Below are 22,069 nucleotides of genomic sequence, written 5' to 3'. Positions count from 1 at the left end.
GGGGCCAGAACAGTCCTGTGGGGTAGGCTTGAGATTTGTGAGCAGGAGGGTATCTCCGGATTTGCAAACTTCGAGTCACAGGAGTGGGCAAGCCATCATTACTCCAGCTGGATGGAGAGTAGCGGGACTTGGTGATGCTCTGTGGTTAGCCTGGGTCACACCACCAGTTAGAAGCCAGAAGGAGGGAAAATATGAAAAACAGTGTCCTGATGCCTGCCTGTGGATTCGCACCCATGCCAAGATGGGGCACAAGGCGTTTCCCTGATTCCATCGTGGATGAGCAGCGATACAGAGGAGCTCCCTCAGCACCCCCATGTTCCTCCCCAGCCCCGGTCATTTTTCATTGTTGTTATTCATTGCTCCGGCTCCCCTGAAACGCCTTTGCACGAGCACCACGAGGGTAGATGCATCCAGAACGAGTTAGCCCAGAATGCCTGGGCTAGGCATGTGGTTTTGGGGAGAAAACCCCAAAACAGGACAGTCTAACATGCCACACGCCAGACAGCTTGGTGGACAACTATTCAGCAGAGCATTTCAACTGCTCAGCAGCGCATTTCTCTCTTGGAGTTTTTTCCTGCCATCTGCTGGAACTTGTTCTTGATTCCTTCAGCTACCACAAAATTTCTGTCCTTAATTTATCTTTCCTAACCCGGTACTGGTACCACCGGCCTTTAAATACCAGACACATCCTCTGTTTCTTTGTATATCGTCTTGCAGGGTGGATTTAGTGCAAGAGCCTTGAGATCCAAGCTCAAATCCTTCAGCTTTTTGGCAATTTGGGGGTGATTTCTGCATAGAACCGATGCAAGGGGGAAGGGACTAGAGCAATGAGCTTGTACATATTCAGAAATACTATTTTTCACAGAATCATAGTTGCTTGTACCGAAGAAACACTTAACCAGGCTACAAACTCCTGTCAACTGTAGATGACAATACCCAGGTTTGAATTTGCCGACTTAATGCAAGTGCTGAGTTTATTTAGGTTATTGAGACAAAGGTGGTGCCTGCTGTAACCCCTCCCGAAGGCCACTCTGACCAGGCACAGGCCGGTGCCCACAGCTGAGGCGGCCTCACCCAGAGCACACGGCAGGGCACTGTGTGGACACAGGCCTCACGCCACGGGGCTGCCACAGAGGGCAGGCCCTGACACCTCACGCAACCCCACCGAGGCGTATAACGATGGCATGACACCGTCACCCTCACACCCGTGACCTCCCTCAGCGCAGCAGCTCATCCCCACGTCGCCACCTCGCCTTCCCTTGGCCCAAACCCCGGCGGACACCCGCACCCTCCCCGCCGCTCGCCCACTACCAAGATGGCGCCGGGCGGCGCCCCCGCTGCCAGGACTAAGCATGGCGCGGGCGCCGGCCGCCGCGCACCTCGGCGCTGCGCATGCGCCGGAGGGGCGGGGCCGGATTGGAGTTTTGGCGGGTGCTGGGGAGCGCGCGGCTGGCGGTGAGCGGGGCTGTGTGAGGGAAGGGCCGGGGGAGAGCGGGGGGAATCGGGAGCCCAGCAGGCGATCCCGGGGGGCAGAGGCTGGGCTGAGGGGTCGGAGAGCCACGGGGAAGCCCTGGAGAAGGTCGGGGTTCCTCTGGGTGGGGGAGGTGGCCGAGAGAGGGCCCGTGAGGAGGAGGGGGGGGCCGTGAGGAGAGTTGGGGCCGTGAGGGGAAAAGCGGATCCTCTGGTGATGGGGAGTGGATCCCGGGGATCCCCTCAGGGCAGGGATGGGGATCCCGCGGCTGCTGCGGTCCGTGGGCAGAGGGGAGGCGGCGGGCACGGCACAGCCGAGCTCTGCCGGGCCTTGGGAGCCCGGGGCTGGCCGTCGGGAGAGGGGCCGGGGGCGGTCCCGGGGCCGCCCGGGTGAGGCCCCGCAGGGCCCGCTCGGCAGCAGGGCGGGTCCCTGGGTCGGGGTCAGCAGCTGGACTGGGGCTGTGTGGTGGTCACTGGCCAGGCCTGCTCGTGTGTGCTCTGCAGTTTTGTGGTGTTTGCTGGAAATTAGTATTCTGGAGCAAGAGAAAAGAGAGAGCTATTAGAAGTGGAGTTTATGGGCGAAACAAAAGGAAACAGCAGGAGGACCTGTAAGCAAGGAGTTAGAGTTTCTGTTTGTGAGTGATCCATCCCCAGTGGGTCTCCCCGCTTCTGACCCAGTCATCCCTTGGCCATTTATGGCCGCCCGTGCTGATTATTTCTCACGAACATGTGTCCATGAAATGGTGGAGCTGTGAGAAATGTAGAATGCGTGTTTTTAATTAAGAACTGTGTTGTGAGGAGAGAGCGGAACGCTGCTACCTTCTTCCATTTTCAAATGAAGGCTGAATCCATTTCAGAAGGATGGCTTTAGTTAAATGCTAATTATGATTATAGTGCAGGGCTGATGGGGTGGAAATGGTTATTACTAGGAGAACATGGTAGGCATTTCTTAAAATCTGTGTCTGTTATGGGCTTTTTTCGAAAAGTGATGCCCTTGTGCTGAAGGGAGTTCAGCACAGGTCAGACTTTAAATCTAGAAAAAGTACATGGAGATTTTAAATTAAGCGGAGTACTCATTTGCAGCTGTAAACAAAAGCAAGCTGGTGGTTTGCAAATGATCAAATAAGGAGCCTGAACACAGCATGTATTTCTTGTAGAGCTGTATCTAGTTTAACTGTATCAATGTTGTTCTCCCTGTAACAGAATGTTTTTCCTTGAGGGGCTCTTGAAGAAATCCTGGTGAAATCATGGACGGTAAGAGGGAAAGTACTCTTTGTCTTTCAGTAGGAAAGTTGTCGTCTGACTGGTATGTTAGTTAATAAGTTCAAGGGTTCAGAAATCTGGGTAAACCTTTTAGCAAGGGATATGAAGTTGCACTGACCTTACTTGAGGAGACCTTTGAGGTTGCACATTGCCTTCATTGTTGTCACCTTTCTGTGAGGCTGCTCTGCCCCTTCCCTGGTTTTGTGTTTTCTTCAGCGGCAAAGGGTAAATACATTTCTTATTTTGTTCTGAATTTCAGTTCTGCTCTGTCTGTCCCATTCCTCTCTCTGTACTTGATCTTCTTTTTCCCATTATTTGTACCTTTGATCCATGTTTCTTTGCTCTGCTCTCTTTCTTGAGCAAAGCATAGGTGAGAATATTTCTTGCCTGCCTTGCATCTTCCTCTTCAGCTTCTATTGGCAAAAGCCATGTGGGTGTCTCTGTAGAGCTCCTGGCTACACCTTTACAGGCCTTGGGGCTTTTCTGTGTAACGGCAGCTATTGTACAAGCAGCTGCATAGGAGGAAAAGCCAGCACTAAGTGGTTTGCAAGTTTTCTGTGACCAGCCAGCCTAGATTGCAAGCTGAGAGTGTTTTCAACTATGTTTTCACCTGACCAGACAGAAAGAAGCAGTTCTATCTTCCCTTAGCCAAAGCTAAAGTATTTTTTTAAAAATGCCACTTGCTGCTTTGATTTAGTTTTGGTTGTCATTAGCTTGTGATTAGTGTGTCACGGAAATTTTATTCCATGGTAGCTTTCCTCTAACTGGATGGAAATAACACTGAGTTTAATTTTTGCCTTAGCTCACGATGACTTGGATCTGTTGGCTTCCCTCCTGGAAGAAAGCGAGACAACTGAGGAGAGGAATTCTCCTGAGGAGGAAGATGCCCCAGAGGATGAGAGGGGAGAACCAGATGAATATGATGAGCTCTTCGACGCGGAAGATGATGCGTCCTACACTGAAGAGGTCGATGCTGAGAACAACATGATTGATGAGCAGAAGGAGAATCTGGCTACGCTGTTTGGAGATGTGGATGACCTGCTGGAAGAGGAGGAGGCAGAAGAAACTGTCCCCGCTTCAGCTCCCAGTCAGGCGAAAGAGAAAACCAATGAAGAACTGCAAGGTTTCTGTTACACCATCTTTTATCTGATTTGGCATGTATGTCTTTGGCAGAAGGAAGGGTCTGCTCCTTCTCGCTTCAGGATGGTGCCCAGAGGGGGAATACAGAAAGTCCTTGTGAAAGTTCCTAAGTCCAGTTTTCAGTGCTCAGTCACTAAACTTGCCAAACATATTTTGCCAAAAGAAAAACAGAGGACTGAAGCCAGGGAAGCTAAACTAGCTCTGCTGAGCAGAACAGAGAAGGTTGCCTATGTACCTGTGCCTTGTCTGATGAAGAGCGGTGTTGCTTCAGTCTTCAGGGCTGTCATCCTGGCATCTTTTACCAGCGCAGCATTCCTGTCCCCCGCAGGGCTTACTGGCAGGAGGATCTGCCATACCAGGCAGCGTGGAAGCAGAGCTGGCCATTGAGCGTTCCTGTGTCCAGCCACATACTTGATTGTATTGGAAGCATTTATTTATGCTAAGGAGTGCGATTGTCAGTCACTTAAATTGTCCTATGTTCAGTAGGGAAGATATATGGAAGATGGAAAGGAACATGGTCAAGTAAAGTATTTATAGAGAGAAGTCAGCTCCAGGCTGTATAGAAAAGTGTCCCCTCACTGTGAGCTATGCAGAATCAAGTATGCATTGTGGCTCTAGTCTTTGTTTCATAAGTTTCTATGATGCAGTAAAACGGCCAGACTTCCAGGGATCTCATAAATCCCCGTTTGCAATGGCGTCCCGCTGTCTTCATTATTATACTTATTCTTCTCCTTTCTTTCCTAGCTGAGCTGAGAAAATTGCAAGAACAGATGAAGACGTTACAGGAGCAGTTGCAAAAGACTGCTATTGGGCAGCAATCCAGTTCAAGTCCTGAGAAAAAAAACCCTGGTAATGAGACTGATTAAATGGGTTTATGATTTGTTGGCCTACCAACACGCAATTTATAGGCAACACTCCACATAATTCTAAAGTGCTGAGTAGCAAGGAGGAGTGGTAGTCTGGTGTATTCCCACACAGGTTGTTTCCTGCAGCTACAGACTAAATCAGTGAGCTACAGTTTTGGTATCTGTGTCATGGGTTGATTTTGCATGGGGCAGCTTTCATGACTGAAGTGCTCCAGGGTCTTCTGCTGGAAGTGTCCCTTCTTACTGGCAGATGTTGGGACACTCAGAAAATACAGCTATGTTTGTTGCTGTAGCACATTGGGTATAGTAATAAAATTATATGGGAAAGTTGAAAAGCAAGGGTTTGTTCCTACTTTCCACAGCTTTGTGGTTTCAGTGACATCCCAAGTTTTAGGTACTTATGGGGAAAAGTCACTGGGGCTTTTCTAGCTGTTGCATTTCAGATGCTGGCAACTTAGCTGAAGGGTTTCCATGTGGGATTCTGACCTGGGCTTGTTATCCAGAGAATTACTTAGTTCTTAGTGTTTGAGTCCAAATCTTGAGACCTCGTAAATATTTTTTTTGTTTTCTTGGCCAGGTAAATCTCCCTGCCCACCCTTAAAGGAAAGAAAAGTTCAGAAGCTGCAAGAGTCACCATGCTTCTTGGCCCAGCTGGGTAATCCTTTACCACCAGCCAAGCGAAGAATCCAGAAATCCAAAGCATCCTCAGCAGGTACCATTCTCAGTCTGCCTTGCACTGCAATGCGTTGGGCTTTTGTGAAAGCTGATGTAGTTCATGGCAGCCATGTAGACACATCCAGCAGAGTTTTATAGTAGTTGGTGCACCAGTAGCAGTCTGGTCACAGAGGAACAGTGCCTATTACAGAGTTAATTATTGTATTCTTTTCAATGGGTGCTGTGCTCTGTACTGCTATGGTTAACTGGGACACTGACAGCAGTCTAGCTTGCATCTGTGTATCCTACAGTTTAGCTTGCCTGGAAAATGAGAGCTGCTCTGGGAAGCTCCTTACCAGACAGAACTCATGGCTTGAGTTACATGTGACTGATCTGGAGCTGTCAGTTCCCAGCTGACTGGGAGACCAGTCCAGTACAAATAAGACAGTTTTACACCTTTTTCCTAAGTGTGTTATATTAGACTCCTGTCTCTGGTCAGGTGTAAGTTAGTGTTATTTTTTTTCAGAAGTTTTCTTTCATTGTCAAGATTTTTTTCCTTGCTTTTTTTTTCCTGCAAAAGAGAACAAGATTCCTCCTCCACAGCAAGTCCTCAGTCTGGCGTTCCAGCCTCTCAAGTCTGCTGCAGGGAACGCACCCAGTAAGGTGACCAGAGAGAAGACTCCTAACGTCCCTACATGCTCCAGTGCAACAACTCAGCCGGTGTCTGTGGAAACATTCTCGGGACTGAGATTAAGGTCAGCAGCACTGAGCTCTGTCTGGGGACATCACCCTCCAGTACTGGGACAGGAAACGCGATCGGTCCAGTGTCCTGTGATGCTAGTCACCCAAGTGGTGCGCGGAGGACTGGGTATCTGGTTTGTACATCATTTAACCATGTCAGATTAGTCAGTTGTCATTAGGGGATGTAACACAAGGCCACAGCATTGGCTGGTTGACCAGGAAATAGGTAATTGACTTTTGGCTTAGTACTATCTTTCTGTTTCTGTTTTCACCTTTGCTCTTTTCTAACAAAAAAAACCCTATCATTTTATTAGCACTGCCTTCCCTGGGATGTCTGCGGTGGTGGAGGAAGGAAGCAGTGGGCATGTGCGAAGCCAGCTGTGCTCCACTTGAGCAGATTTTGCTCTGTACTGAGGAGCCTTGGGAGCCACTTGTGATCCCCATACTCCATGTGGCCAGAAGAGGTCTCTGAATACTCACAGTGTCTTTTCTCATCAGAAACCATGCTGGATTTCCAAACCTTGCTCTGGCAGTCATGATGCTCAGTCCTTCCTGAAATGAGCAGAGTTAACGCAGTTAAGTTGCAGTGCGCCTGTTTGGACAAAACCCAGCATGATCAGTAGATTTGTGATGTTTGTACAGTGTCCTTAGGGGTTTTGTTTCAAGTGAACTCAGGGTGAAATAAGGCACGGAGGTGTTTTGCAGTGAGATGTAGCCTCCCCAGGAGGATGCTGCATCGTTTTGTTCGTCTCTGTCCATTTGTGCCAATGGATCTGTTCTCTTTTAACGTGCTTTTGCTTGATGTAGAAAACCCCGGGTTTCATCGGCTGAAATGGACAGGAAAATGGCTAACCGGAGGCTCATCCGGCTGTCCCAGCTGAAGAGCAAACTTGCTACGGAAAATCTAGAGGAAATAGACTGGGTAACATTTGGAGTCATAGTGAAGAAGGTCACTCCTCAGAGTGCAAATAATGTAAGTTACTGGGGTATACAACATTATTGTATCCCTTGCTCAGTCCAAGTGAAATGCTGGTCTTCTTTCCTGAGAAACTAGTTAGGTCTTCAACTTCATCAGCCAACTCCGTGTAGTTAATAAAAAATCACTACGTTAAAGATCTTGGCTTGTCTGGTTTCATGCAGAAATGCTGCATTTGGTCCTCAGAGTAAGTCCTTAGCTTATCTGGTGCAGCTGTCCCAGACACTAATGTAAGAAATGTAGCCATGGCATGAATCTGTCTAAATCTGTTCATCCACTGTTACATGTTAAACGCCAGTGCAGCAAAGAGAACTGTGACTCTCAGTCTTTCTAGTCAGCCCTCTTGTTTTAAGTGTACCACCACATTCTGCCTCCGTCATTTCCCTAGAGGTCATTCTGTCCTGTATGGTGAACATGTCCTATAGAAAGTAATTGATGACACAGAGATCTGGACATGCATTGGTTTTATTTGTTCAGTGGGGTAAAAACGTCTTTATTCAGGAAGCAAGGGTGCTGTTCATCTTTAGTATCAGGAAGGTTGGTGGTAACAGTTATTGCTGTGCTACTTTGACTGTTAAGAATCCCGGAAATGGCTGTGTGGCACGGCTGGAGATATTTTATCTAACCTCTGCTGTGGTTACAAATTGTGCTTTTCTGAATCAGGAAAACTCAGGGGGAAAAAAGTCAGAATAACTCTTTAAAAGCAACAGCAAGAGGGGATGCAGTCAGTGTCACTGTGATAAGAGCTGAAAGTGAATGTCTGTTCCAGGGCAGAACCTTCAGCATTTGGCGGCTGAACGACCTACGGGATCTCAATCAGTGTGTCTCGCTCTTCTTGTTTGGTGATGTCCACAAAGAGCACTGGAAGACAGACCAAGGCACAGTCATCGGGCTGCTCAATGCTAATCCTATGAAACCTAAAGAAGGCTCAGATGAGGTGAGAGGATTTTTCCTTGCCCATCAGCTGTAGATAAAAACTCACAGCTGAACTTTTTCATATCTGCTTGAGATTCAGCTTTATAACATGGTAAGGCTGAAATTACAGCAGTCTGCCTAAACAGTTTGAATTGCATTCAGGTATTTGTGTGGTGAGTATTTGCTCCTGGCCTTCTGGAAGACTGAACTTCAAGAAGTCCTATTAAGCACCTAAAACCAAAGTTTATTCAAGTGTTTAATGTGCTTTCGATAACAGTTGGCTCTTCCACAGACAGTGGGTGTGTTTTTTCATTTCAATTTATTCAGCTACTTCAGTGCAATGCCTGCTTCAGCCAAGAGGTCTCTTAAAGCTGAAAAAGGTGGGCAAGTTCATTTCTTGCTTCTGATTTAAGCATGAGATGTGATTGCAAAATGTTTCCTGTTCCAGAGTCATGACTGAGAAGAAGCAATATTTGATGTATTAAACAAACGATGTATTATGTATAGTAAGTTGATACATAGTAATTCACTTGTTTAGTCAATTACTTATCAATGCAGAACATGATGAATTACTTTTCTTTATGTCTTGAAACATTTAAGGTGGTTTCATTTTGCTACTAAATTAATTTTTTTTAATATCTTTTTAATTACACTGGAATGGAAACTGTTTTTACTGCCTTCCGGCAAGGGAAATTTCAATCTAGGAGCTGATGATGTAATGTTTCACATTTTAAATTCTTTAAATGGAAAAATTAAGCAACTCATTAATTGTCTATTAAGCTGTATAATTGCTTAAATTGACAGGAACAAGCAGTAGAAAGTCCTGTTGGTGAGTTGCAAGGCATACCAGATTTAATGTAAAGGCTGTGTTTTATCATTTTAAGAATGTGTTTAACAACATTTTAAGAATGTATTTAACATTTTAAGAATGGCTTTTCTTAGCTAAACAGTACACACTTAGAACTACATTAAAACTGACTTCTCGGTGTTTCTTGCCTACAGACACACTTCCTAGTATCTTTGGTTGTGTGAAGCAGACACACTTCTTGTACCACAGGAGCACAGGAGTCACTTTTGGTTCTGTCTAGACATATGGAGAGGGACAGAGCTCTTGGTCCATCTCCTCTTCCCATCCACTGCCGAATGCAGCTGCCATGGTGGCATCAGAGCCAAGCGGTTGTGTGAGACTGTCATTTATAGCACAGCTAGATCTGCCTTTGCTGGTTCTTTGGTTTCCTGAGGTTCTGAACATATAAATGCAACATCTTTCATCTCTTTGTGAGAAAGAAATTAACTTCTTTTCTTTTTTACTGAGGCTTTTCTCAATCTGAATAGGACATGTGACTTTCTTAAATTAGGCCTACATTTTAAAACTGCATTGTTGATACAACAGGTACTATTTGGGACCAGAGCAAAACCAGTGACATCTAGAGAGAAGCCCATCCAGTCCTCCTGAAGGTGTTTTCTGATTTCTTGCTAGGTTTGTTTGTCTGTTGACCATCCCCAGAAGATCCTCCTCATGGGTGAAGCTCTGGACATGGGCACCTGCAAAGCCAGGAAGAAGAACGGTGATCCTTGTGCACAGATTGTGAACCTGGTACGTGTCTTACTAGTTAGGACATCCTTAAGCTGTTGGTAAAAATCTGGCCACGGATTTTGTACTGATGTTCCTGCTCTTTGACTTGTTTCTGGATCTTGACTTGTAACTGACTAAAGTGGGTGGACAAACTGAGAAATGAAACCCAGAGAATCTGCTCTGTGATGGCACTGTAGCAGCAGCACAGTAGTTCCCTAAATGCAAAGCTGATGCTGCAGCACAAAGAGATGGTCTTGAACCATGACTGGCGCTGTCTCCAAACCCTTTCACTTTCCTTTGTGCCAGTGCAAGCTTCCAAGCACTGCACTAGAGAACTCATCCAAGGTAAAACAGTAGGAGGTTTTTCTTGAGAATGGTTGTGTTTTTCGGAGGTAGTTTTAACCCAATGAGTTCTCTGGCCTCCTCCCTGGCAGTGTTCAAGGCCAGGATGGACAAGGCTTTGAGCAACCTGATCTAGTTGAAGATGTCCCTGCCCATGGCAGGGGGAGTTGGAACTGGGTGATGTATAAGGTGCCTTCCACCCAAACCATTCTATGATAAAACAAGGCTGTGATTGTAGACCCACTCCACAAGGTGCTTGTGCACAGGGCTGTCAATGTTGGTGAGATGTGCCAGTGCCACCTGGAACAAACCATAGCTGGAGGCTGCCTGGCAGAAGAACCTCGTGAAGGAATTTGCTATCTGTTTAACTGGTGACAAAAAAAAAATGTTTGATTGTGGGGTAATTGTAGTTATACAAATCTCAGGCAGATGAATATCAATGAGAATGGAGTCCTTTTTTTGGTAAAAAGCTAAAGAACACCCTGAGTGAGTGCATTTATGGCGCTGCTGACTCTGACAGGCTCACTGTCTTCAGTTCTAAACTGCCTTGGATTGACACTGAAAACCGATGAATTAAATTGGAATGAGTGCATGAAATATTTTGCTCTGATGTTAGTTTTCCTTTGTGTTCATACCAGTGAGAACATTGCATGCAGTTCAGAGTCAAGAGTGCAGAATCTGGGCAAGAGGACCTGGGGCATCAGCTTACTTGACCCAATGGCCTTAAAATTCCTGGATGGAGGAAGTCCTTGATGCACAGGGTTTTTTCAGTGATTAGTATGGGCAGTTTTAGTTTTGTTTTTCATTGCTGGACTGTGGGCGTGTGTTTGCTGAGCTGGTCGAATGCTGGAGTACTACAATAGAGATGTTACTTCAGTTTAGCCATTAGAAGGACGCGTGTGGGTGAGGGAAATGAAACAAATTATACTTGCTAGTGTTCTGCAACAGGCTTTTCCCGTTTCGTTTCAGAACGACTGTGAATATTGTCAGTATCACATACAATCCCAGTACAAGAAGCTTAGCTCGAAGCGGGCAGATCTGCAGTCCACCTTCTCTGGTGGCCGCATTCCCAAAAAAGTTGGTCGGAAAACTCCCAGTTTGAAGGAGAGGCTGTGTCAGGATGGGTTTTACTATGGAGGCGTCTCTTCAGCAGCGTATGCAGCCTCAGTGTAAGATAAACCACTTATTTCCCTTGCCTTTGAACAGAATTACTCTCCCATATACCAATGAGCCTGAAGCTATCTCTAAGGGGGTCTATTTAGCTAGATATCCCTTTGACTTAACTACATTCACCAAATAGGAATAAATGCCCCTCATTTGATGTGGTCCTCCTGGCCCCATGGGGTAACAGAGCTGCTGTTTGACAGGAAAATTTTAACAGCGAGCACTAAGATGTGGTAAGGGGTGTTTTTACCTCTAAATTAATACTGTGTTGTGAAGCCAGGCGGCATTGTGTTTCAGTAGATGAAATGAACTTTATCATGAGATCCCAAGCGTTGAAGTCTCCGAGATGAGTATTTTTTAGTGCCTTTCCCTTACCGTATTTTGCTATGGCTCATTGCATTTAATCCCAGGCTCAGTGTCAGTGTATTCTGTATTTCCTCCTTTCTTCCTTGACTGAAACAATACAGTATCACCATGTGTTAATAAAGAGACAGTTGTACACCCTATGTATTGTCAACTGACCAAGATCAGTATGCATTTCATAACTAGCATGGAGGGGCGAAGTCCTTCATCCAAATCCCCCTGAAGACAGCTGTGGAAGGACGTGAGTCACAGCTGGATCAAGCCCTGTGCTTGCACGCTGCTTCCATTCCCTTACCACTGCCCTCTGATAACTGGTGTGACTCCACAGTAATGAAACAATTCCAGCCTCGTCTCCCTCCCTGGAGCTGTGACCAAAGCTTAGCAATTACCTACATTTAGTATTCTCTCAATGCACAGGAAATACATAGCTCAGCCCAGGGAGAAATGGGAGATCCTAAACATTGTGCTAGAATTTAGATTTGGGTCCACATCCTTCCCAAAGACAGCCAGATGACAGGAGAGTGGCACCCCTTAGGGTGGCTGAAGTTTTGGTGAAGCAATGAGCTAGCATTCGCGCTCCTGCCCGTGCTGTAAGCGTGGGAAAACTCTGATGTTCTGGTTTTGTTTCCTCTTTCTAGTGCAGCGGCTGCAGTGCCGAAAAGGAAGATTCAAACCACTCTCTCCAATCTGGTCGTGAGAGGAGTTGATGCAATTGTCCAGGAAACCAGGCAGAAAATTGGTACCTAACTACACATGTAGTCTCTTCACCCTCCAGCTATTGCCAGCTTGATGTGTAGCTGTATGTGTCCCAGCACCCTGACGCTCACTCAATGAATCTGGCAATTGGTTGCTACAGAGATAGCCGTTTGCCGGCTGCTTTCTCAATCGATCAGGACTCCTCTTCCCTCTTGAGATCGCAGCTGCGAGGCAAATGTAACTAAGCAACTGCTCCATGCATATTTTTTCATTGGCACCCCTGAATTAAGTCTCCTGTTCTGTCTTTGGACAGTGACAGAAGATCTTTGCCAGATTAATGGAAATTGGAAGTGTTTAGAACTTTGAACCAGAGAATTTATTTTATTTGATTAAAATAAATTACTTCTGTCAGTCTTGAAATCTTCCAAGGAATACTAAGTATAAATCAGTCAGGCCTGCAATGCAGGGGATCTCCTGAGTGCCCAGCCTATTGCTACTGCTTTTCTTTTGTGATCTTCAAAGCAAGTTCCCTCAATAGACTTTTAAGATGTCACCAGTCTTCTCTGCCTCCATTTTGTTTCTGTGAAACACTTAACATTACACCCTCTTTATGCTCGGTAGAGAGCAGATGGCAGACTATTCAAACTATGTGCTCTAGATGCCACTTAGATGTCTTATTCACATCTTTTGGTTCCCTCCATTGCTTCTGTTTCAGACAACATGGTGTGTGTCCTGTCTCTAGCTTTTAGCTGCACTTATTTCTCCAGGGGTAAGATGTAGTGGCTTCAGGGCTTTCAGGCATTCTGAAAATGGGAACAGTGGGAGCACCGCTGACAGCCAAGGCTGGTGGGTCACTGGCTGATTGATGAAATTGCTCAAGGGGTAGAAATGTCTTCGTGATGAGCTCTCTGAGGACAAGGCCTTGGGCAACCAAATGCAACGTACAAGTTGGGCTTGCTTTGCCAGCTTGTTGGGTTGCTCACTGAGGTGACCCACAGGAGTTTCTTCCAGCCAAGACTAGATCTCTAAAGCCAGGCCTGCTTCCCTTCCTGGTTCCAAATCTGTTGGATTTCTGCTTCTTCTGTTCCAGGTGCAGAAAAGAGACCCATGCAATGTTCTGAGGAATTCAAGGAACTGCTGGCACAGCCAACCTTTGGAGCGAGAAACCTCAGCAAACACTGGAGCAAAGCAGGTATTGTCCTTTTGCCTGAAGGAAAACCCATTCCTGAAAACACTCGAGCTTCTTCTGAGTAAACATTAGTGGCGTTTTGTTTTGGTTTTTTTTCTCAGATACTGAGAAGAAGCAAGGGGCCAGTTTCCAGTCTGTCTCTGCTTCAGCACTGCTCAAGCAACAGAAACAGAAATTGCTGGAGGCCAGAAAAAAGCGAGCAGAAGAGATTCAGAGGCGGTAATGCATACTGACTTTCACAGGAAGGGTTCCATTATTGTAGCCCTAAGTATAACTGTGGAGGTGTTTGGCTGTTTTATTAAAAACTTCATTTAAATAGAAGTATCCCAGTATTCAGTAAAGAACCAAATGCTGTGAAATGCTCCAGCACAGTGCCCAGCAGCTGGAAGGCATGACGGGAAGAGACTGATTAGGGTAGGAAACTGGAATGAGGATTTCTGCTTCTGTTCATTGCTGGCTTGCAGGCTTCTTCTGAACCTTAAGATTTGGCAAGTGTTTTGTGCATATCTTGTTAACAAACCTCAGAAGAACCTCAGAAGGGCCACCTTGGGTGAGACTGAGATTGGCATAGCCAAGTAGCCTCAAAAGGCTCAACAGGAGCCAAAACGGAACCTGAAGGAGAGTAATAAGACTAGGCACAGTCATGATGATATTTCCCCCAGACACTCTTCCAGCCTACAACTCTTTGTATTTTAGGGACTTTCCAGGCTAAAGGTAGTGTCTGTTACAGTATTTGTGAAGGGAATTTTGGTTTTTTCCCCCATGAACCTGTCCAGACCTGTGTAAACCTAAGCATTATGTGACTTCTGTTACAAGGAGTCGCCCTGCTTAACGACCTGTTCTGCAAAGAAGCCCGTTGTTCTAACTGCTTTCAGTTCCCACTTCCCAGCTTCATTTGATGCTTCTCTCTGATTTTAGTTTTGAAAGCAATTGGTTGTTGACTCCTTCTGGTGACTTCAAGTCACTCTTGATTTCAGCGACCAGTGACTTTCTTACCAGTCTTGCTTTACTCTCCTGAATGCCTAAATTGCTCCATGTTTTTCTAGCAATAAAAGGCTAATTAGTAAAAAAAATTATAGTCTGCATGCCTTCCATTCCTATCGGTTTCTCAAACCTTTCTGTTTCTTTGGCTTGTGTCCCTATTCCAATGAATGGTTCTTGTCTTACAAGGTTTCTCCAGAACACAAGTAAAGCCAGCAGCCCAGCTCTCCCATCCTCCTCCAGACAGTCCTCGCTCCATTCCCCAATGCCTGGGGCAGAGTTTCCCAAAGCTGCAAAAATGTCAACTCCTCGAAGGCCCAGGCTCGGCACAGGTTTCTCAGAAGGAGAAGATATCCTCCTCTTTGATGGGTCTCCGCCTCCAACACCAAAGCTGGACAGCCTGGCAGAAGCCAAAAAGGTAACAGCTCTTTGGAACGCTTAAGAAGAGGAGGTTAAGGGATGTTTGGCTTATGGTAGCAAAGGAGTCTTTGATCAGACTAGGCCAGCTCAGTTCTGATGTTGGTGAAGTTTCTGATTTGTGGGATCAGACAGGCCTATATTACAGTACACAAGAAACCTGTGGTTCCTAGCAGCTGTTAGCACCAAGGTCCATGCTACCATCTTGCTTGTAGTCAACCTCCAGAGCCGTGGAACAGCTGATAAAGAGGGGCCTCTGTGTGTGATGTTTGACCACAGGAACTGGTGTCAGAGCTGGTGTCTCTTGTTCAAAATGCACCTGACTTGGTCAGAAGTGAGTTATCGTGGTCTGTCTCATATGTGTCGTGCTCACAAGCTCACTCTTGATCTTCTCTGAAGAACAAGCATCACTGAAACCACTGATGCAGCTGGCAGTTTCAGCACATGCCAGTTGGGCATGGACAGGGGACAGAGCAGCCTCTTGGGATGGGACTTGGAAAAAGGAGATGAGGAGATAGGGCATCTCATTTAAGTCATGAACCTGATGCTAAGCTTTTTGCTGAAGAAACACTTCTTTATACATGCTGGCAGCTTGTCTGAGTAGAACTGACTCTCTTCTTCAAGACCTGACATAGTCTGTCACCCCTTGGGCAAATCACCTCTCTGCTTGCACTCTGTTCTTCATGCAGGTGGGACAGAGCTTCTCTGGCCACTGGTGGCTGCTCTTTTTCTTTTGTGTTTTGGGGGATTGTGACATCTTAAAGCATCAGGTTGTGGATAGGTCCTGGACCGGGATGGGAGATGCTGAAGTGACTTTTACAGAAGAAAGGAGAGCAAGGCTTGTTGCTGTTGATTGTTTTACAAGCACGAAAACCCTGAAGTGCTGGGAAGGGGCAGGGGATTTGTGCTGAAAATCTCTGTAGTGCTAACCTGTGCATGTTTGTTCTTTGGCATTGCTAGTGCAGTGTATTGTGGGTGTTTTCTGTTTGCCGGGTAAGCAACAGGGAACTAAACTAGTTAGCTGTGTTGGGACATGAGTTTGGGTAATTTTGGTTTCTAGCCAGAACAGACTGCGTCTGTCTTTGGCACAAATCTGTTCACAAGTTTGCCAAAGAAACTTTTCTCTAACACAGAAGACCAGTCTTCGCATTCTGGGAGTAAGGAAAAGAATAGTTGTGTGTAGTTTTCTGTTAGTTCCCAATTATTACCAGTTTATGTGGAAATCTGAAGTTATTTGGTTCCTCTGGAAAACTTACTGCTTTGTGAATCAGTTAAAGCACAGCTGCAGAGATATCAAGCGCGGTAACTCCCCTTCAGGAGTGATTTTTATGGTCTGGGAAGTCATGAGAGGTTGGGTGATGTGGTGAATTAGATGTACAGCAGAGCTGGGAATTTTGTTGGGCCTCTCTTTGGCCAGCTCTGTGCTCAGGCCGGTGGATCATCTCTGCTCTGTTTGACAGACTTGCTCTGTTACTTCTGGAAGTAGGAATGTGGGAACTAGAATGGTCACTAACGTATTCATTGCTCTTTCCTGTTTTATAGCTGGCTGCAATACACCGACTGCGAGCAAAAGGCCAGATTCTTGCTAAAACTGACCCAAACAGTGTGAAGAGGAAAAGAGCTGATGCTGACGATGTCCTAGAAATTGTTGAAAGAGTTGAGAAAAATGTTGCTCACTCACAAAGTCCAGAAGCAGAAAATGGTATGTAATGTTAGCTTCTAGAATAGAAAAAAATACGCTTATGTCCTGCTGAGCAGAGCACTAGTTGCTGGGTTGAGGACTTAATTGCTGTGCCAAAGAGAAGCCAAGTTAGGTCTGTTTAGAACTTAAAGGCTTTGTTGTGAAGGCTAAACAACTTCTAACCCTGTGGAGACAGTGAGATGTAATTTCTGATAGCTCTCTGTTGCCTTTCTTCTGGCACTTGAGTATCTGCAATGCATGGTTGACTTAACCAAGGGAAACCAAGAAATTGTCCCAACTGTGAAGGTATCTGAGTCTTCTGTGGGGCGTTGAGTTTGCCTGCTGGTGATTTACTGTGTGATTGTGGATGAATTGCTTAATTCCCGCTAAAGCTTCTCCATCAGTCAGGGAGGCAACACTGCTCTGTTCCCTGGGAGTGATGTGAAAATTCCTAGTAAAGTACTTCTGAGAGAAGATGCAGTGATATTTAAAAAAATGCTTTTGTTTTTTTTCTGAAGCCATATTTGAACTTGGCTTCATGTTCTCCTGAACTATGAAAGACTGCTGTTTGACCTGAACATCTGCCTGAGAGACCTGAGACTTCCACAATCTCCTACAGTGGTCGTGCTTCGAGATCACAACCTTGTTTTGAACTTTGCTGCTGTAGGACTGAGCCCTTTTGTCTCCCTAGATATGGATGAACTGGAGCCTGCTCAAAAGAAACGGCGTGAGCAGCTGGCCTATCTGGAGTCAGAAGAGTTCCAGAAAATCCTGAATGCCAAGTCCAAGCACACAGATGTCCTGAAAGAGGTATGGCCTCAATCCAGCCGTGACTGAGGGCTCAGAACTAGGGAGTTGTCTGGACTCCACATAATTCTTTCGGCAAGAAGCAGGCACCCAAACACGTCATAGGCGCCAAATTGTGCCGATGAGTAATGTCGGGGGTCCCTGAGCACGCAGGGCACGGTGCCTGCAAGTCAGCTTTATTGCTATAGCCATGGTAAGGTCAAGTTGCCATTGTCTTTTTTTGCTGTGTTTGGAACAATCAGTGAAGTTTCCTGGTTAGTGGAAGATCAAAGAAATCCTTCTGCCTTAAAACCAAATTAGCCACGTGCCTATTTTGTCCCTCATTTCTTGACTTCTTGGCCACATAAAGACAGCTGCCACCTTCGTCTGGGACTCATGTAAGTTGTGGAGCCTGTGAAATGCCAGAGTTGCCCTGAAGAGCTGAGAGGTTGGGTTTTCCCCATTGAGGTCTTTGCTGAGTGTGTTCCCAGGGGTACAGCACCTCCAGTGGCAGAGGGCTCTTGTCTTGGGCATATTGTATTGGCATGAAGTCCTGGGTGTTTTAAGGTCTTCTGAGGCGCAGTATTTTGGCTAAGAACCAATTCCATTCATTACATCTGCCTACTTGACCTCTCCCTGCACTGTCCTTGTAGGTATGTGCTTATTTTAGCAGTAATTTTTTTTTTATATTTGTGTATATATAATCAGCAGTAATATTATTTCAGTTCACTGTTGTTAAAGCCTCCAACTCATACACCTCAGAGGTGGCTCATTTCAGTGTTGAAGCACAGCATGGGCACTATATGGATTTTTTTGAAGCAAGAGATATTTGGTGTTCCTCTGGCTGCCAGGCTGCAGTCTACTTCAAGAAGGCCCAGTATGGAGTGACTTCTCCCATCTTTGTCTCCCCACAACTTTTTTTTGTGTGCTCCCACAGGCTGAGGCTGAACTGCAGGAGCAATACTTTCAGCCGCTGGTGAAAAAGGAAGAAATGGAAGAGAAGATGAGGAGCATTAAAGAAGTGAAATGTCGAGTTGTGACATGTAAAACGGTGAGTGAAGGGGAGCCAGGGTAACATAGCAGGGCAGTGGAACATGGATTGTACAAAATGATGCTGGACCATCCTGCAGACTCCCACCTGTCATTTACTCTCTTGGCCATAGTCTGGTGCACGGATCGAATGGAGATAGTTTCGTTCCTTGTGCCTGTTGCTGCGAGCAGCCCGTGCACTGAGTGACTGAGACATGAAGACACTGGCAAGGCAGGCTTTAGTGCTGTGCTGGGCATCTCAACTTGATGTTTTATGCGAGTAGGTTCCTTTGGTGTTGGTGTCCTGAAAACTTACCAGTTTCTTCCCTGAAGTCCTTTGTATCGGGACCCTCAGTTCCCCATATTACATAGCAAAAGAAGCCACGTGCCTTGACAACATAACACTGGGTGGGATTCTGCTATCGAGTAGAGGAATGGAGCTTTGTTACTATCCCAAATGTGCCAAGAGGAATAGAGGAGTTACCTCCCATCCCAGAGTTTCAGCCCCTGCTGTGGACTTCACCTCTCGCTGCCTTTCCTATCTGTTTTGGGGCTGCACAGAGGGCCACTGTGTGCCCTATGAGGTGCTGGGAGCACAGGGCCACAGGGTGCTGGCAAAGAGGGGAGGATGGCGTTAGAAGGAGCAGTGACAAAGCCTGGGGTGATCATCTCAGACTGGTGGGCTCAGGATGGGAGAAGAGGGGTGCTTTCCTCTGGATATTCAACTGTTTCCAGTCTCACATGCTGCTGAAGCGCTCACAGCTCGCTCTCTCCTCCCTGACAGTGCAATTACACCTATTTCAAGCCTCTGGAGACATGTGTGCAGGATAACCACGACTACCACTGGCATGATGCCATCAAGCGATTTTTCAAATGTCCTTGTGGAAGCCGAGCTATTTCCCTTGACAGGCTCCCAAAAAAGCCCTGCAGGTAAGAAATGAGCCTCATGAAATAGTGCCTGGGGCTTTGCTACTGCCCGTTCACAGGTAATGTGCTGGGAGTCACACAGCTGTGTCCTGTACCAGGAACGTTAGCCCTTGTGCTAAGCAGTGTGACAAAAGTCTGGGGCTAGTTTTGGACCCCCTCATACTGTGCAGCAAGCACACACCACAGTGGTCCTCACCTGCCATCTTCATCTTTCAGTACCTGTGGCCTCTTCAAGTGGGAGCGAGACGGGATGCTAAAGGTGAGTCTGAGCCAGCAGTTTCTGAGCACCTTAGCACTCTGGCTGCTTCTCTTGGTACTTTTGTCCCACGCTTTGCTTCGGTGCCCTTATGAGCTGCCAGCAAAACCAGGCAGCTCTGCATTTTGTGAGGTACATACAGGTACCTGCCAGCTGTGTTTTAGTGGGCTTTCTCTTCTTACTTTCTGTCCTTGAAGCTTTGTTTTAATTAATTGTGGGGAAATTTCTTTTGACCAAGGTTGTAAGAACTCAGACTGTCGGGATTGCCAGAGTGTCTGTCAATATTTAATCAGATAATTTAGCCCTACCACAACTTCTGTCAAAGAAATGTTTGGGAGACGCCTTACTACCTTTAACTTCTTTTCTCCATGGTTCATGTTTTCTAGGAGAAAAAAGGTCCGAAGATTGGTGGAGAAACACTTTTACCAAGAGGGGAGGAACAACCAAAATTTCTCAATAGTCTTAAATGACCTGGAGTTGTTTTGTTTTTTCACAACATAAGCATGGATTTATGTGTCTAAAACACACATTTCTTTACTGGAATACCAAGAGGATTCTGGTTTTAGGGATGAATGAGCAGGGGAGTCAGTTCCTGATGAGAAGGACCATCCACAAAGTCTCCACCAGGCCACTGCATGGATAGTCAGCTTTGATCTTTTTAAAATTGACTAAATAGGGCTGCATGTGAAATACACATTCACGCCTGTTCTTTCTTACTGACAGCTTGTTTACAAGATTTAACCTAGAAAAGAGATCTCTAGAGAGGAATTTGTACCAAGAAATCCCTAGTGATCCCACAATTTATGTTGAATGGCTGGTGTAGAGTGACCTCACCAGAATTTTAAATGACAAATCATCATGAACTGTAAGGACTGTAGACTCTGTAAGCACTTGTGAAGTTTAATACTGCGGTACGTGAATGCCAGCCTGTCAGGGTTTTTCAGCTGTTGGCTGAAAAGGTATGCGAGAGGGTTGTAGCCACAGAGCAGTCTTCGTTGGCTCCAAAATTACTCACCTTTAAGAAAAGATGTCAGATGGTTCCTGAGCTACCTCCTTGACGTAAGTGTTAAAAAAAACCCTTCAGAGGCTTTGGCATTGCAAACCAGCGGTGTTTATACTGCAGACTGTGAGGAGCTCTTCTGAAAGCCCTTTCCCTATCACACAATCCATACTGGGTTCCCAGCACTATCCACACTACAGCACCCTTAGAGCTACAAATCTCCAGCTGGCGGTTTGAAAACAATTTTCATCAGTCTGGGACGGTTTTGTGAGTGGTTTTAAAGAACTGAGTGATTACAGTTAATAGCTTTTACCCTTTCTCTGGCATTTTAAATTTTTCTGAAATCTTTCCCAGTCATCACCACGTCCGCCTTGGCTGCTGGCACAGCTGCGTGGGGACAGTAGCTGTCTTGGACCAAGCAGAACGAGGTCTCCAAGAGGTGGCTGCTGGGAAGGGCTGTCTTCATACAGGTGTTTTTCTGAAAGCACATCTCTCTAGGGATGCCTGTGGCATTTGGCCAGCTCTTCCTGGACCTGATCCTGCTGCTGCCCCAGCTCTTGCCCAGTAGGATCATGGGGTATTTTTAAGTGCCAAAAGCCACTCGTACCTCAGTGATTTGGTGAAAGTGCCACCACGAGTCTCGCATTTCCCAGTGGCCTTGTTGATACCTCTTGTTTGCTTGCGTGGGGTCTGGAAGAGAAATACGTTACTTCATTTGAAGCAACTGGACACATTTACCTCGGTATTCTGCAGCCCTCATCTACTGGTGCTTTTGCTGGGCAGCTTTGCTCAGCATCTTACATTTGTTTCAGTCTCGTGTCAATACCGAGTGTCACTGGTAGGTGACTAAATATGTAACTGTGACATTACTTGGCAGTGTCTCCTGTTGATTCCTCATTCAGAATAAAAAACACTGCGCAATAAACTGCTCCCTGGGTTTGTATGGTATCATTCCTCTGAGGAAGAGGATGAGTTGCTTACTGAACACCTTCATTTGCCTGAGACTTTGGTGCTGAATCACCAGAAGGAATTGGTTCATGGTCCATAACTCCAGCTGCCACACAGTTTTCTCATTCAGACCAACAGCAGTTTCTCACCTGGAGTCCACAAAACCAGCATGAAATTCCACATTGCTATCAGCCTTCAGTTGGCACGTTGAAAGCTTTGGGCTTTGTCCAGTTCCTCTCTCTTTGGCCAATAAGAAGATTTCTGCAGAAATTAAACTATCAAAGGTGGAGTAATGCTTTATCTTCATAAATGCCTCCAGGACTGTGATATGTAGGAAAGGTATGTGCCTCCCTGGGAGCCAAGGAAAGAAAGCAATACTCTCAAATCATCCTTGTATGCAAAAATAGGATGAAGAAACAAAGAAGGTGCTTTGCTTAAACCCCAGCAGTAACCAGGGAGCAGGCGAGATTGATGTATTGGATTTTATGTGACTTCTCAGTCTATTTTTGGAGATACTTTTCTTGTGCCAGAGATGGCTCCAGCCCAGCAGAAGCAGGCAGGAGGGGAGCTACCTGCTGGGGCATGCTGCCACGTGAGCGCACAGCCCCAGCACCGGGCCAGAGCAGCCTGCAGCATCTCCGGTCCGTACCAAGATATTTCCACCAATACCTGGAGCAAGAATAGAGGCA

At 46.2% G+C, this 22,069-nt stretch overlaps 1 protein-coding gene across 1 annotated transcript; it reads left to right on the top strand.

Annotated features, from left to right (window-relative positions):
• The first annotated feature begins 1,435 nt into the window (after window positions 1-1,435).
• Window positions 1,436-20,734, top strand: MCM10 (minichromosome maintenance 10 replication initiation factor). The gene is made up of 20 exons (XM_075428563.1): window positions 1,436-1,455; window positions 2,674-2,724; window positions 3,536-3,856; window positions 4,618-4,722; window positions 5,317-5,451; window positions 5,974-6,148; window positions 6,942-7,107; window positions 7,880-8,047; window positions 9,506-9,622; window positions 10,913-11,112; window positions 12,109-12,209; window positions 13,257-13,363; window positions 13,471-13,574; window positions 14,526-14,754; window positions 16,296-16,437; window positions 17,126-17,244; window positions 18,158-18,271; window positions 19,034-19,179; window positions 19,393-19,435; window positions 19,819-20,734. The coding sequence occupies exons 2-20, from the start codon at window positions 2,718-2,720 to the stop codon at window positions 19,900-19,902; spliced, it is 2,583 nt and encodes an 860-aa protein (XP_075284678.1). The 5' UTR covers window positions 1,436-1,455; window positions 2,674-2,717; the 3' UTR covers window positions 19,903-20,734.
• The last annotated feature ends 1,335 nt before the right edge of the window (window positions 20,735-22,069 follow it).

Source organism: Opisthocomus hoazin, chromosome 8, assembly GCF_030867145.1.
Source record: "Opisthocomus hoazin isolate bOpiHoa1 chromosome 8, bOpiHoa1.hap1, whole genome shotgun sequence".
Lineage (NCBI taxonomy): Eukaryota > Metazoa > Chordata > Aves > Opisthocomiformes > Opisthocomidae > Opisthocomus > Opisthocomus hoazin.
This window is presented reverse-complemented; position numbering and strand designations above follow the sequence as displayed.

What these genes read in the sequence shown, in the direction of transcription:
- MCM10 (XM_075428563.1), top strand. An exon ending in TCCTGAGAAAAAAAACCCTG is followed by an intron (nt 4,723 to 5,316) that starts GTAATGAGACTG and finishes TTTCTTGGCCAG; the next exon opens with GTAAATCTCCCTGCCCACCC. An exon ending in GCCTGGCAGAAGCCAAAAAG is followed by an intron (nt 14,755 to 16,295) that starts GTAACAGCTCTT and finishes CCTGTTTTATAG; the next exon opens with CTGGCTGCAATACACCGACT.